We start from the raw sequence: 14,588 nt of genomic DNA on the forward strand, positions 1-14,588 counted from the left end.
CCGCAAGGTCATCTAACGTATTTTAGCATAACGCCTCAGTTCTCTAGAATGGAACTAACAAAACATACAAACTTAGGACCTGAACAATCTTTGTTTCCATTTGTTTGGTTTTTTGACGTTGCCAAGGTGGGTTGTGCTTCATTTAAACATTCAGGCCTAGACACCGATTTAAGCAACGTTATTAAAATTGTAAAAATATAGAGCGGACTCATCACGGGTACTTGTTCATAGTTTCATAGCGCTTGTTCATAGTTTCGAGTTCACGATGTACTTTTATCTCACGGCCATGAGGAAAGCTAATCCTGCTAGGACAAATCCGGCGGTTGCTATGATAGTGTTGCTTTTGGTATCGCACCGGCTGATTGAATCAGAACCGTGTTTGTTGAAGTAGCGGTAGAACCCTTCCCAGCCACCATGCGCCTCCAGCCACTCGCGCTTCTCCACAGACAGATAGATGACCAATGCCTCTGTCAGGCCGCCGATCTCCTCGTGGGCCCCCCCGCTCAGCAGAGCTGTTGCCAAGGTGCCGGTGAACACAAACAGCGCCACTACTCGACCCCAGTTAAGCCCGCCATCAGATGCCATCTGCACCGCCACACGTCTCAAATGGACGTCTGCCCTACCAGGCTCCGGCAAGATTGCCGTGGAGCAAATGGAGTGAAAGAATGTCTTCTCACGGCTCTCCAGCTTGTCAGCCACTCTCCGCAGGGTCTTGGCCGTGTGGCTGTGAGACAGCACCGAACCACTCAGGTTGCGTCGCAAGTAGCCATCCACCAGTCGCCTTGTCTCGGCTGTCAGATCGCTCAGCATAGCGACTCTTCAATGACTGCCGATGAATACGTCGGCCTGCTCCAACCGTGCCCCAGTACCGCCGGTTCTATACAGATACGGTTTTACAACCTACTTTCCCCCAATCGGTAGGTTTCTTACAAACCGAGAAGCCGACAAATTAAGCATCTGTAATAGATACGGTCATAGAAATGTAGAGGAAGTACCGTCCGAAAGAACACGGGTAAAAGAATGATGGGATTACCTACGTGTATAGACAAGGAACATACCCCCCCCCCCTTTCCCTAACATGATCCGGCGGCGGACTATAACGCTGTTGCTCGTGTGTTACTTTGTAATATGTTTATTGCACCCCAACCTGATTCCGGCCTTCCCCATTCTCACCTTTTCCCATTATGCTCACCCTCGGCACTTTTGATTCGTAGCCATCTTTATACAATATTACACCCGCTTTCCTATATAAAATCAGATAGACTCCCTCCGTTTCTTACCCCGTCTGCCCCAGCTAATTTTAATCCGCCCAAGCAAACGCCGAAGAAACCTATCCTCCCACGATTGCGATCCGCAGCCTTTACGCCATCACTCCTACCCTGTTCAATAGGTCATATTTACAGGGGAGTGTTTCAGCGTAAAGTGAAAATAAAGGAAAAAAGCTTATATGTAATAACAGGGTGTGTCCGATTATTCAGTGTATTTTTATACTTTGTTTCTTTGTTGCCCAAAGTGTTTTACAAAAAGCCATTAGCCAAAAATTGGCATGATTATACATTATTAAAACAAACCAGGAGAAGGACTTTCTGTGTTGGTGGTATCGGATGAGAGAAGAGACGGCCCCCTCCTTCAGCCGGGGCATAAGAACGGAACCGCTACAGAAAAAGACTTGCTCCGGCTTTTAAAGAACTTTTAAAGAGCTGTTCAGGATTATGTGGGGAAGAGCGTGCACGGTGTTGTTTTTTAAAGTAAGGAACCCGTGAAAACACGCTGTCGGTATTAGGACTTGTGTTTAAATAGCTCTCGGTCTATTTTAAGTTTTCTCGGTGCAGAGCCGTTATTTTCATCGTTATTGGTAAAACCATACGTCTATCGGCGTATCGGCGTCAATCTCCCTCTTACTGATCAAAAGCGACCTCCCTAAATGCAGCGTGATCTTTTTTAATATCGAATATTTTTTAGTATCAAAATTTGCACAAACTCAACGGCTTCTAAATACATTTTTATTTTTATACATGTGAATGTATAAAATGTACATTTATTACAGAAAGTTTTTAAAATTTATTTACAAAAGGGGGAAAAGAAAGGTATTCACAGATGTGCCATTCTGAAATGTATTATGCAGAAATTTCTCAACAAGTGTCACATAGGGTCGGTGGCATTTCTGAAACAACGTTCTCAATTGTTCACAGGGGGTCGGGGATGTTCGTACGCCTTCCACCAGGTTGGCCAACGTTATGACATGATTCTTGTTAATACCACAACAATCAAGAAAACACGCAATAACCGTGATCACATACAACACGGGGCTCATATTCAGATTGCGACAAACATATCTTAAGTTCTCATCGTAAAAAGCAGAGGACCACGTCAAACATACATGAGAATTCTGTCCGGGTCTATCTAAAATGCATCCGTCACACATAGAATAAGAGAGATCGTTGGAGCAATAATTGAGAACAGAATAAGCGGTGGCAGTTATCAGTTTGTACATCGCAGAACGTGACTTTTGCTTGTCCACAGGTGGAACGTCTTCATCGGACACTCCCACGTATTTTTGCAGGACGGTTTGAATCGACGTCTGAACACCGGACAAGTCCACGAGACAAATTTTCTAAAAAAATCACAAACACACAAAATGAGAAAAGGAGTCTAAACAGAAACAACACAACCTTTTACACATCTTTCCCATGTTGTTCTACCCACCTTAAATGTATCTTGTTGTGACGGATTCACGGAGTCACAACTCTCACCATCCTGGAAACATCTACTCCGCTTCGATGTACAGGTTTCTGCCCCATCTTTCATTTTCTCGGGGGAAGCAAAAAGGCGTTTAGCAAGAACCGGCTGTACATTCTCCTTGTCAGAATCGGTGCTAGGTTTTTGAATCCTCGCTGTAGTTTTCCTCCTCACGGGTGCTCCGGGGGCCACGGGATTAAAAACAGACAGAGGTGTATTCGCCATGGTGGTACGGAGCCGTCAGAACGGCGCTCGGGTTTCCCGTATTTAAAGAGAATCCTGCGCCGACCCCCCCCCCTGCACCCGCTGGCGCGTTTGAACAACGGCGACTCCCCTATTGGTGGCGGGCCGCTGAGCCGAATTCGCAGAAGGGGGCCTATCTCGGGGTTTTCAAAAGTCAGAGTAACAAGGTTGTCTAACGTTATACATCGCGATCGCGTATTATATTTTATTCGATTATATACAACGACCGTCTAAGACACGCGTAATCAAAACATCGAATTGCGCGGATGCTTTAGAAACTACCGCCGAGGGCCCCGATTTGCGTGCCTTTGTATTAAAACCGAAGCGCGCAAAACATGATCAAATAGCAATCTATGACAAAGGAACGGTCGTAACATTTCTCTATCCTCAGTGCCTGCGGAAGTAATAAGGATAACGGCGGAGATGGGAGAGGGAAAAAGGGTGTCGTATAAACTAAAAATACAAAGCTGTAAAATAGAATTGAAAACTGCCGAAGAGTTGAATAATAAATATGATTGTTTCAAACGCAACAAATAAAAAGTTTGGTGGAAAGCGATGTTAAAACTGAAGGAATAAGATGAGAACAAACAGAAATGGGAAAAGTTCTGCTTGGAGACAATGAAAAATTAATTTCAAAAATCTATATGTTACTTTTAAAATGAAGTAGTGACATCTCAAATGATTAAGTGGGCAATTAATGTAAATAAAGAAATATATATGGAAACTTGGGGATATTTGTGGAAGAACTTTATGAAACTCTCAACGTGTCAGAGTATTAAAGAAAATTGTTTTAAGATGATGTACAGGTGGTATATGACTCCTAAGAAATTGGCAAAAGATGAATAATAAGATGCCGGACAGATGTTGGAAATGTAAAAAACATGAAGGTTCTTTCTACCGTATGCGGTGGACTTGTGAAAGAGCGAAAAAGTATTGGCGGATGATTCAACAAGAAATTTCTAGGATCTTGGGATATGAATTTAAGAAAGTCGCAGAGACTTTTCTGTTGGGATTACAAATGGAAAAATTTCCAAAAGAAAATAGAACTATAATTTGGTGCATGCTTTCAGCCGCTAGGACATTATATGCGTAGTTGTGGAAGCATGAAAAAATACCAGAGAAATGGGGTTGGATTGTAAAAGTTATGACATTGTGTGAAATGAACGAGTTAACAAGAATTTTAAGAGGTTATGATTTAGAAGTTTTTAAGATGGAGTGGAAAATAAAAGGACATTGAACAATTTTTGATAATGATGAAGTCTTAGAAAAAAAAGAAGAATGTTAATTTTCATTTTTTATTAGTTAAGGGTACCTTTAAACATTAGTATTTTAAGTAAATAACACCGGCGGGGGTCAAGTAATGGGGGAGGGATGGCTAGAAAGTAATATGTGGGATAGTTAAAAGAAGTTATTAATGATGCAGGACATATAATTTGTTACCAAATAAAATTGTTTTAACCGTGAAACTCAGGTCGTTAGCAGAGGTTAGAACCGCTGTGCTGCGGCTTTACCACTCTGCACCACTGGGGCTCTTATTTCTCTAATTATCCGCATGTAAATGTTTCATGGGAAGCCTGAATATAACCGACTAGCCCAATTTTGTCAGAGCTTGGACGTCAGTAGGGTTAGCCGTGTAACAGTAGCCTCTGCGGTCTCTTACAACTGTCCAGCCTCCACATTTCATTGAAACCATTGTGGTGTAGTGCTTAGTTTTTACATCCTGTTTCCCTCCCTAATCATGATACCAAGCAGCTTATCAATTGTTTTTCTCCTTTTCCATTTTATCTTCGCAACAGCAACCTTGTGAGGTAGGCTAAGGCAAGAGAGCGTGATAGGCTCAAAGTCACCAGCAATCTTGCGTGGCAGAGTCAGGATTTGAACTTGATGGTTCCGGATCCTAGTGTGGTCCTCTAATGCCTATCCTAGTTGAGAACATTGTTCTTACATTTCAGTCTCAGCAAAAAAACAAAAACAAAAAAGGGGGGGCTACAGTAAAGTAAGTAAAATACTCCGCTGGCTCTAGCGGGTTAAGTGCTAAACAAGAACCTAGGAGACTCGTGTTCAAATGCAACTCACTGGGTGATATTGGCAAAGATGAATAATAAGATGCCAGACCGGTGTTGGAAATGTAAAAAAAAAACATGAAGGTTCTTTCTACCGTATGTGGTGGGTTTGTGAAAGGGCAAAAAAAGTATTGGCGGATGATTCAACAAGAAATTTCTAGGATCTCGGGATATGAATTTAAGAAAGTTGCAGAGACTTTCCTGTTGGGATTACAAATGGAAAAAAAAATCCAAAAGAAGATAGAACTATAATTTGATACTTGCTTTCAGCTGCTAGGACATAATATGCGTAGTTGTGGAAGCAAGAAAAAATACCAGAGAAATGGGGTAGGATTGTAAAAGTTATGACACATGGTGAAATGGGCAAGTTAACATGAACCTTAAGAGACTATGATTTAGAAGTAATTAAGATGGAGTGGAAAAAGTTAGGACGTTGTATGCGCGGTTGTGGAAGCAAGAAAAAATACCAGAAAAATGGGATTGGATTTTAAAAGTTATGACACTGGGGTGAAATGGGCAAGTTAACATGAACCTTAAGAGACTATGATTTAGAAGTAATTAAGATGAAGTGGAAAAAGTTCAGAAGATACGTAGAAAAAGAGTGGAAAATAAAAGGACATTGGACAATTTTTGATAATGACTAAGTACAAGAGGGAGGAGGATATTAATTTTGGTTCTTATTAATTAAGGGTACCTTTAATATTAAGATTTTAAGTATATAACACCGGCGGGTGTCAAGTAACGGGGGAGGAGTGGGTAGAAAGTAATATATGGGATAGATAAAAAGTAATTATTAATGATGTAAGAAATTGAAATTTATTGCCATATGTTACTAATAAGACTGTTTGAAACAAAAACATTTTTCCACCCTCAGATCACAATCGTGCCAGGTTTTTTTGTTTTGGTTTTTTTAATCTTAAGAACATAAGAACATAAGAGAAGCCATGTTGGATCAGGCCAACGGCCCATCAAGTCCAACACTCTGTGTCACACAGTGGCAAAAAAATTTATATACACACATACACTGTGGCTAATAGCCACCGATGGACCCGTGCTCCATATTTCTATCTAAACCCCTCTTGAAGGTGGCCATACTTGTGGCCGCCACCACCTCCTGTGGCAGTGAATTCCACCTACTCTTCACCTACATGGCTTCTGCAAAGGGAAGTCCTGCCTCACCAACCTTTTAGAGTTCATTGAGAAAGACTCGCCAGAGATTCCTGAGTAAACTTAGCAGTCATGGGATAAGAGGATGGGTTCTCTTTCTGATTAAAAAACTGGTTCAATGACTGTTAGTAAAGAGTGGGGATCTGTGGACAATTCTCACAATGTAGGGAAGTATGCTACGGGGTCCGATAAGGATTGGTACGGGGGCAAGACTATTTCATTTATTCATAAATGATTAGGAACTAGGGGTGAGGTGCTGGTAAGTGTAAGGTGATGGCATAGTGGGTCAAAAAAAATCCCCACTTCACGTATAAGCTAATAGGGATAGAACTTGCTGTGACTGAGAGGGGGGAAAATCCCAAGTGTGTTGAGGATAGTTTGGTGAAAGTGTCAACCCTGTGTGCTGCAGCGGTGAAAAAGGCAAAGTCTGTGGTAGGTATTCTTGGGAACGGGATTGAGAATAAAACAGCCTATATTGTAATGCCCCCATATAGATCTATATCGCAGCCTTGTTTGGAATAGTGTGTACAATTCTGGTCACCGTATCTCCAAAAGGACATTGCAGAGCTAGAAAAAGTACAGAGAAGGGCAGCAAAGTTGATTGGGAGGGGGTTGGGGGGGGGAGCACCTTCTCTACGAGGAAAGGCTGATGAGTGACTTTTCAGTTTAGAAAAGAGATGGCTAAGTGGGGGAGGGGGGTCAAGATAGAGGTTTATAAAATTATGCACGGGGTGGAGAGAGTTGACAAACAGAACTTTTTCTCCCTTTCAAAATACTAGAACTCAATACAACGAGGCTGATAGCATATTCAGGGTGGACAAAAGGAAATACTATTTTACACAGAGAGTGATTAAAATGTGGAATTCGCTCCTCTGTCTGCACCCTTGGTTCATCAAGGAGATCAGTTCCTAGGCTGCCCGTGACCCACAACCCCCTCTTCTCCCTAAAGCAGCAACGATAAGCTCTTCTTTTTCTTATAGAATCCTAGGCAACCTCCTACTGCCGGGGCCCTGTTCATTGCTCAAGTAACCCCCCAGACAGCTCCTTGGAGTGCTAACAGGTGGAGGATGCTGACGATGGAAAAAAGTTGTATTGTGTGCCAAGATATTAAGTGAGCTGCATGGCTCAGAACTAAGCCCCAGATCTTCTGATGTTAAGAGTTCCATCAAAAGCAAATGAATGCCTACTTGAATACAATTAAAGGCTCAGATCCTGATCTTGGTGGAACCATATCAAAAATCACCAAAGTTGGCAGTAAATATTTGTGTTGTCAACAATACTTGGGGAACATGGGGTGAATGCACATTTAACAGGGCATGTAGAACTAAAATCATTTAAAACACTGCTTACTGTTGCTTGTTTTTATTTAAAATTTTATTTTATCTACATATTGGACACAGTCAGAGTATATCCACAAAAAAACCAATGGGGCATTCTGTAACCTGTGTGTTTCTATACATGTCAGAAAATCCTATCTTTGTTTATATTTAAAATAACCTAAATTGTATATCTCTGTCCTGCTTTTGCATTTTTCTTAAGTCTACATTTTTCTGCACTTCACAGCCATAAAACCCCTTGACCTCTTAGGACCATTTTTGGGGGTCAAACACTATTCTCACAATTAGCCCATACATAAATTTGATGGAAAAGCTATTTTAAATCACAGACCATAAGAACAGGAAATTTATTGCGTGAGAACCTAATTTCATCTGTTTATTTTGTCCAGGTCTAAACTGTGTCAGCATTAAATAATTTGCTAAGATTCTTGCTCTCTCTCACAGGGTGAATATCCTCCCACGTCTGCGAGATATACATTTCAGCACTTGACCTTTTAAGGTCAAATACTTTTGTCTCACTCTGAGAACAGGCACTGAAGATGATAGAAAAATGTTAGGATTTAATGTGTAAGAAAATGCTATATGTTTACAATTAATGTATTAGAATAGGCATCTAAAATGCTGTTAGGTGGCTAGGTAAATGTTAGGATTTAATGTGTAAGAAAATGCTGGGATGGTTACAATTAATGTATTAGAAGGGGCAGCAAAAAAGTACAATCCCACTACGTCAGGCATTCATTTTTACTGATCAGGAGGTGGGGGCTGGTGTGGGGGAGGGGCAGCTGTTTAATGAGGAAATTGTGGGGGAGGGGCAGCTGTCACTTTTTGATTTCTGTTTGATGAGGAGAGCCATGTACTTTATTCTTCTGACGGGTCACCTCGCTAGGGTCTGCCACTTGAAAACGACACCAACCCGAGAAAGTGCCCCCTGTCAGAAGAGTGGAAAAAATGGCCGCCGCCACAAGGTCATCGTTGTAGAGGATATCAACACCATCACCACATCGGTCGGACAGGTATGCGACATCCCCGTGCCATCCCCAGATAAATTCAAAATGTCAGTGTTTATTGAGGGTGCCCCCTGTCAAATGGAGATTGACTCAGGGGCCACACACACCATCATCTCCGCCCAGTCCCTAAAGAAACTTTGCCCCAAGGGGGGACCTAAGCTATACCCGTCCCCCATGCTTGTACATGACTTCCAGAAAAGGGTGATTGGCATCAAAGGGGTCAGGGTAGTCAGGTGAAATATGGAAAATTTTCGAGAGACCTTCCCTTGCTGGTGGCAGAAGGGGACCTGAGTAGCCTGTTGGGCCGGGCTTGGTTTGCACCCTTGGGGATCCGAGTAGAGGAAAACCATCATGCCCCCACCAGCATAGATTTCCAGGACATCTGTGGGGAGTTCCCAGCAGTTTTTGATGGGACACTAACAACATAAATGGGACCGCCTCTCTCCATATGTTCCCCAGAGAGCACTGCGTTCCAGTTCACAAAATCTTTTGGAAATCCCTGGGCCTAAGGAGGCCAAACTTAAAACAACTAGGGAGTTGGCCTTCTCTATAAAAGCGCCCCAATGATGGAATCAGCTGCCGGAGGAGGTGCGGGCCCTGCGAGACCTCAACCAGTTCCGCAGGGCTTGCAAAACTGCCCTCTTCCGAGAAGCCTTTAAGATGTAACCAGAATGAATATTACGCTGCCTGGATAAATAGAGACTGTAGCACCACTGTATTGTTTTTAGCTTTTTAAAATTAATTTATATTTGTATTTATATTGCTGATTGATTTTACCTGTATTGTTATATCATGATACCATATCATGTTCTGTAAGCCGCCCTGAGCCTGCCTCGGCGGGGAGGGCGGGATATAAATAAAAACTTATTATTATTATAAACTTATTATAAATGGGTTCCCCAGTGTTGTTACAAATAAACCCCAACGTGCCACCCGTACAGCTAAAGGCCTGGTGGGTACCCTTTGCCTTGAAACCCAAGATAAAGGAGGAGCTAGTCCACCTAGTGGCACAAGGGGTCCTGGAGCCAGTCGCCAACGCACGATGGGAAACCCCAATCGTCGCCCCAGTCAAGCAAAACGGGAGTGTCTGCATCTGTGCAGACTACAACTGCACAATCAATAGAGTGCTGCAGGACCACACCTACCTGGTCCCGGTGGTCAGCTATGTGTTAGCATCCCTAGCAGGTGCAAAATTTTTGGGAAGCTGTATTTGGCCCAAGCATACCAGCAATTGCCAGTGGACGCTGCCACAGCCGAGGCCCAAACCATAGTCACATATCAGGGCGCTTTCTGGGTAAAGCGCCTCCAGTTCAGGGTCAGCGTGGCCCCAGGGATTTTTCAGAGCTTAATGGATTCTCTCTTAAAAGGGATTCCCGGGGTCCAGCCATTCTTTGACGATGTGCTGATTGCCTCAGCAACGAAAGAGGAATTCGCCAGCTGCCTCCGCATCATACTGCAGCATTTCAACGAGGCGGGGCTCAAGGCAAAGAGGGAAAAATGTCTGTTGGGGGTCCCTACAATAGTCTTTTGGGGATACATGATGGATGCTAACGGGATTCACCCATCCAAGGACAAAATCACAGCCATTTGCAATGCGCCAGCCCCCACTAGCAAAGCCGAATTGCAATCATTCCTCAGCGTCCTCAACATTTACCACGCCTTCCTCCCCCACAAGGGGGCGGTAGCAGAGCCCATGCATAGGCTCTTAGACAAAAGGGCTCCATGGGTTTGGGGCCACCAGCAAGCTGCTGCCTTCCAGGCCGTTAAAGACCTCATGACATCCAACAGCTTGCTTGCACACTTTGACGGGAGGATGCCCGTCATTTTGGCCTGCGACGCCTCCCCCTACAGAGTGGATGCCATCCTGGCCCATGTGTTGCCAGATGGCAAGGAGGTCCCGGTGGACTATTAACCTAGAACATTGCACAAACCAAAGTGCAACTACGCGCAAATAGACGAGGGCCTGGCAATCATGGCGGGAGTAAAAAAATTCCATGATTACTTATACGGCCGGCCCCTCACCATCCATACAGACCACAAGCCCTTAATCGGCCTCTTCACCCCCGACTGACAAACGCCCCAGATGTTGTCACCCAGGGACCTATGGTGGTCCATTTTCTTGGTGGGATACCAATATGGTCTTCAGTACAGGCTGGGGAAAGCCATGGGCCATGCAGACGCCCTCAGCCGCCTGCTGCTGCCGTCGGAAGATCTGGATCTGGCCCCAGCACACCAGATCCTGCTTCTAGAGTCCCTCCCGGACCTCCCAGTGCACGTGAAAGACATTGCACACTGCTCGGCCAAGGACAAAATACTCTCCCGAGTTCTGAACTGGGTATGGAGGGGATGGCCCACAGGCCAGGTGGGACCGGAGTTTGGGAAATTCACGTCCTGCAGGGACGAGCTCTCTGTCCATAAGGGGTGTTTGCTATGGGGAAACAGGGTGGTGGTGTCCCTGGTTCTGAGACACCGAGTCCTCATGGCGCTGCACGAAACCCACCCGGGACTCGTGAGCATGAAGGCACTTACCCGCAGTTATGTATGGTGGCCTAGGATGGAAGATGCGATCGAGTCTTGGGTCGCTCGATGCCAGCCCTGCCAGGAGACCTGGCTGGCGCCTCCCTGGGCTCCGGTGCAGCACTGGGAATCCACATGAAACCCCTCACCCAAGTTGCACCTGGACTTTGTGGGGCCCTTCCAGGACTTCTGCGCCAGCAACCTCATTAGGCGCATCAGGTCAGCCCCATTACACCCGGCCACCAACAGCCAGGCTGAAAGGATGGTGCGGACGACTAAAGAATTGCTCCACTGCATCATCCAGGGGGACTGGGAGGGCCGCCTTGCAGAATTCTTACTATCACAGCACAGTATTTCTCCCTCGGCCATGGGTTGCAGCCCTGCCAAACTCCTCATGGGCCGCCAGGTAGCCACCCTACTAGACTGATTGCACCCAGACAGAGCCCTCGACCTGCAGGAGGTTCCAGAGTCGATCCGAGCACCTCAGAGGCTAGATACGGGGGACCGGGTTATGGCTAAGAACTTGGGGGGGCTACTTGGAATCCAGCAAGGGTTGACAGGGTGACAGGGGACTGTAATGTATGAGGTTACAACAGAGGGGGGGGAGTCCACCATAAGGAGGCACATTGACCAGCTGAGGTCCCGCGAGAGCCCCGAGGTAGAAGTCGAGGATTACAGTCCTGACAACCAGACTGCCACCTCCACTCCTTCCCCAACCACCCTAGCAGAGACAGGGGCACAGAGTCCTGCCCTTCAGGCGGAGCCGGCGGTCACAGAGGCCCGGGAACCGCCAGCTGAGAGCGATATAGCAGCAGCCCCTCCACTCACCGCCACTGCAACTGCGTCTGCTCCCCCACCCCCTCCGGGGCTCAGGCGGTCCACCAGAGAGCATCGCAAGCCAGCCTACCTCAATGACTATATCAGCTAGGCTTGCGAACTAAGGGAGGAGGGATGTTGTATATGTGCTTAGAATTGTATCTATAAGCTGGAGTTCTTGCCTGGCTCACTGGGGCCTGAAGGACAGTGCTTGGGGGACTTGGGAACATAGGCAGCAGGATCCAAATCCTGCTGCCCTGCTCCAATCAAGAGCCCCTGGCTGGTTTGAATGGTCCAGTCACAGGCAGTGCGGGAACTTTGGGTGTGTATATGTATGGGGCCCTGCAGCCCTAGTTTTCAGTCTTTGTAGGCAGCGCTGGGGGTGGGTGGGGGGTGGGCTCCCTCCTGGGTGTACTGCCCCCCCAGGGAAAGTGCATGCGCAATACATCGCTTCTCCTCTCCCAGTGTAGTGAACGCTGCGTGGTCACTGTCTGGCTATGCCTGGCAGATGGTCACTGCAATGGCCTCTCCTACATTACTGCATCCATGACAACACCTTCTCGCTGGTCCCCCCCATTTTCACAGAGTTTGCCACATCATGGTGCGACCAAATGTCTGGCAGTATAACTGGATGGGCAGGCTGGGCTCACCAACCTCGCCAGCCAAGAGAAGGAAAACTCTAACATCAAGCCAGGGCAGACAGAGCTCGTTAATGTAACATCTACCACCTGGAGGACTCACTGCCGGCGTCCCGACCTACTGGGCCATGGCAGATGACCCCATGGTAAAAGGGTGGAGCCAGTACTGCGCACACTGCGCTTCACCTAAAAATTCCTCTGCGCAGGCCTGAAAGGTATCCACATCCACAACCCACAACATACCAAGTCCTGCAGCGATGGGCAAGGGGCAAAATGGCAGGTGGAAGATGCCACTGGAAGCCGCAGTCCCGATCCTGCATGTAGGCGGTTCAGGGTATTGGTCGCCTGATGCTGACCCGGAGACGAAAGCATTTTTCGGCAGCACCCTGAACGACCAAGCAGCCTTATTTAGGGACAGCATTGCTTGCTCTGTATGGAGAGGGGCCTAGAAAAGGTGGCCTAAACAAAGCTCGTCTCCCCCCCCCCAAGTTGGCTAGCTGCGGTCAACGGGCATCCTTACTTGCGGTCGAAAAATAACAACAAAGAAAAGGCATGCACCTGCCTCACAAAGTGTGCAAAGACTAAAGCTTGCGGGTTGGAACATCAGAACCATGCTTGACACAGTAGACAGTGGTCGCCCTGAACGACGCTCTGCTCTAGTTGCCCACGAACTTCTCAGGTTGAATATCGACATAGCAGCTCTCAGTGAGGTCCGTTTCCCTGAGGAAGGTAGTCTTCAAGAACACGGTGCTGGCTATACCCTCTACTGGTTGGGTAAGTCAAAGGCTGAGAACCGCCTTTCTGGCGTTGGCTTCATGGTCAGGAATTCCATTGCCTCTAAACTCGAAAACCTGCCAACAGGTCACTCAGATCGCATCATGTCTATGCGCCTCCCTCTTCAAAACAAGCAGCATGCAACACTCTTCAGTGTGTATGCCCCAACCCTTCAAGCAGATTCTGCAGAAAAGAATAAGTTCTATGCTGATCTACGCAACCTCGTACGGAAGACTGCTACGGAGGACAAGGTGATCATCCTTGGCGACTTCAATGCCAGAGTAGGTAAAGACTCGGAAGCCTGGAAAGGAGTACTTGGAAAACACGGCATTGGCAACTGCAATGATAACAGGCGCCTCCTGCTAGAATTCTGCACGGAGCATCACCATTACCAACACTATCTTCCAGCAGAAGAACAGTCTGAAGACAACCTGGATGCACCCACGGTCCAAGCATTGGCACCTTATTGACTACATTCTGGTGCGCCAGAGAGACCTTCGAGATGTCTTACACACCCGAGTAATGCCCAGTGCAGAATGTCATATGGATCATCGTCTTGTAAGCTGCAATCTCCGTCTTCACTTTAAATCTACACCCAGGAGAGGCGGTATCCCCCGGAGGAAGTTTCAGGTTGGCAGCCTTCAGTCAGCCGAAGTTAGAGCTGCCTTCCAGGCAAAACTCCAGAAAAGAATTGAGGGCCCCAGTTGCCTCACAGATCCTTCTCCAGAAGCACTCTGGGAACACCTAAAAACTACCATCCTGTTGACCTCTGAAGAAGTCCTCGGGTTCTCCACAAGGAAGAACAAGGACTGGTTTGACGAGAACAATCAAGAGATCCAAGAATTATTGGCGAAAAAGAGATCTGCCTACCAAGCACATCTTGCTCAGCCCTCCTGTCCTGGGAAAAAAGCAACCTTTCGCGCTGTATGTAGCAACCTCCAGCGTAAGCTTCGAGACATTCAGAATGAGTGGTGGACCAAGCTTGCAGAGAGAACCCAGCTGTGTGCAGACACTGGTGATTTAAGAGGGTTCTACGAAGCCCTGAAGGCAGTATATGGTCCATCATATCAGGCTCAGAGTCCCTTGCGTAGTGCAGACGGCCAAGTGCTCCTCACAGACAAGGCATCCATACTGAACCGGTGGTCGGAGCATTTTCAGGTTCTCTTCAGTGCCAACCGCGTAGTTCAAGATTCAGCAATCCACCTCACCCCACTTCAACCAGTGAAAACAGAGTTGGATGAGATCCCCACCCTAGAAGAGACTGTTAAAGCCATCAAGCAAATGAAA

At 46.4% G+C, this 14,588-nt stretch overlaps 1 protein-coding gene across 1 annotated transcript; it reads right to left on the bottom strand.

Annotated features, from left to right (window-relative positions):
- Positions 1 to 273: 273 nt before the first annotated feature.
- LOC132575523 (anti-apoptotic protein NR13-like) lies at positions 274 to 810 on the bottom strand. Its single transcript, XM_060244337.1, has one exon. The coding sequence runs from the start codon at positions 808 to 810 to the stop codon at positions 274 to 276; it is 537 nt and encodes a 178-aa protein (XP_060100320.1).
- Between the last annotated feature and the right edge of the window lie 13,778 nt (positions 811 to 14,588).

This window comes from Heteronotia binoei, chromosome 7, assembly GCF_032191835.1.
Source record: "Heteronotia binoei isolate CCM8104 ecotype False Entrance Well chromosome 7, APGP_CSIRO_Hbin_v1, whole genome shotgun sequence".
Taxonomy (NCBI): Eukaryota; Metazoa; Chordata; class Lepidosauria; order Squamata; family Gekkonidae; genus Heteronotia; species Heteronotia binoei.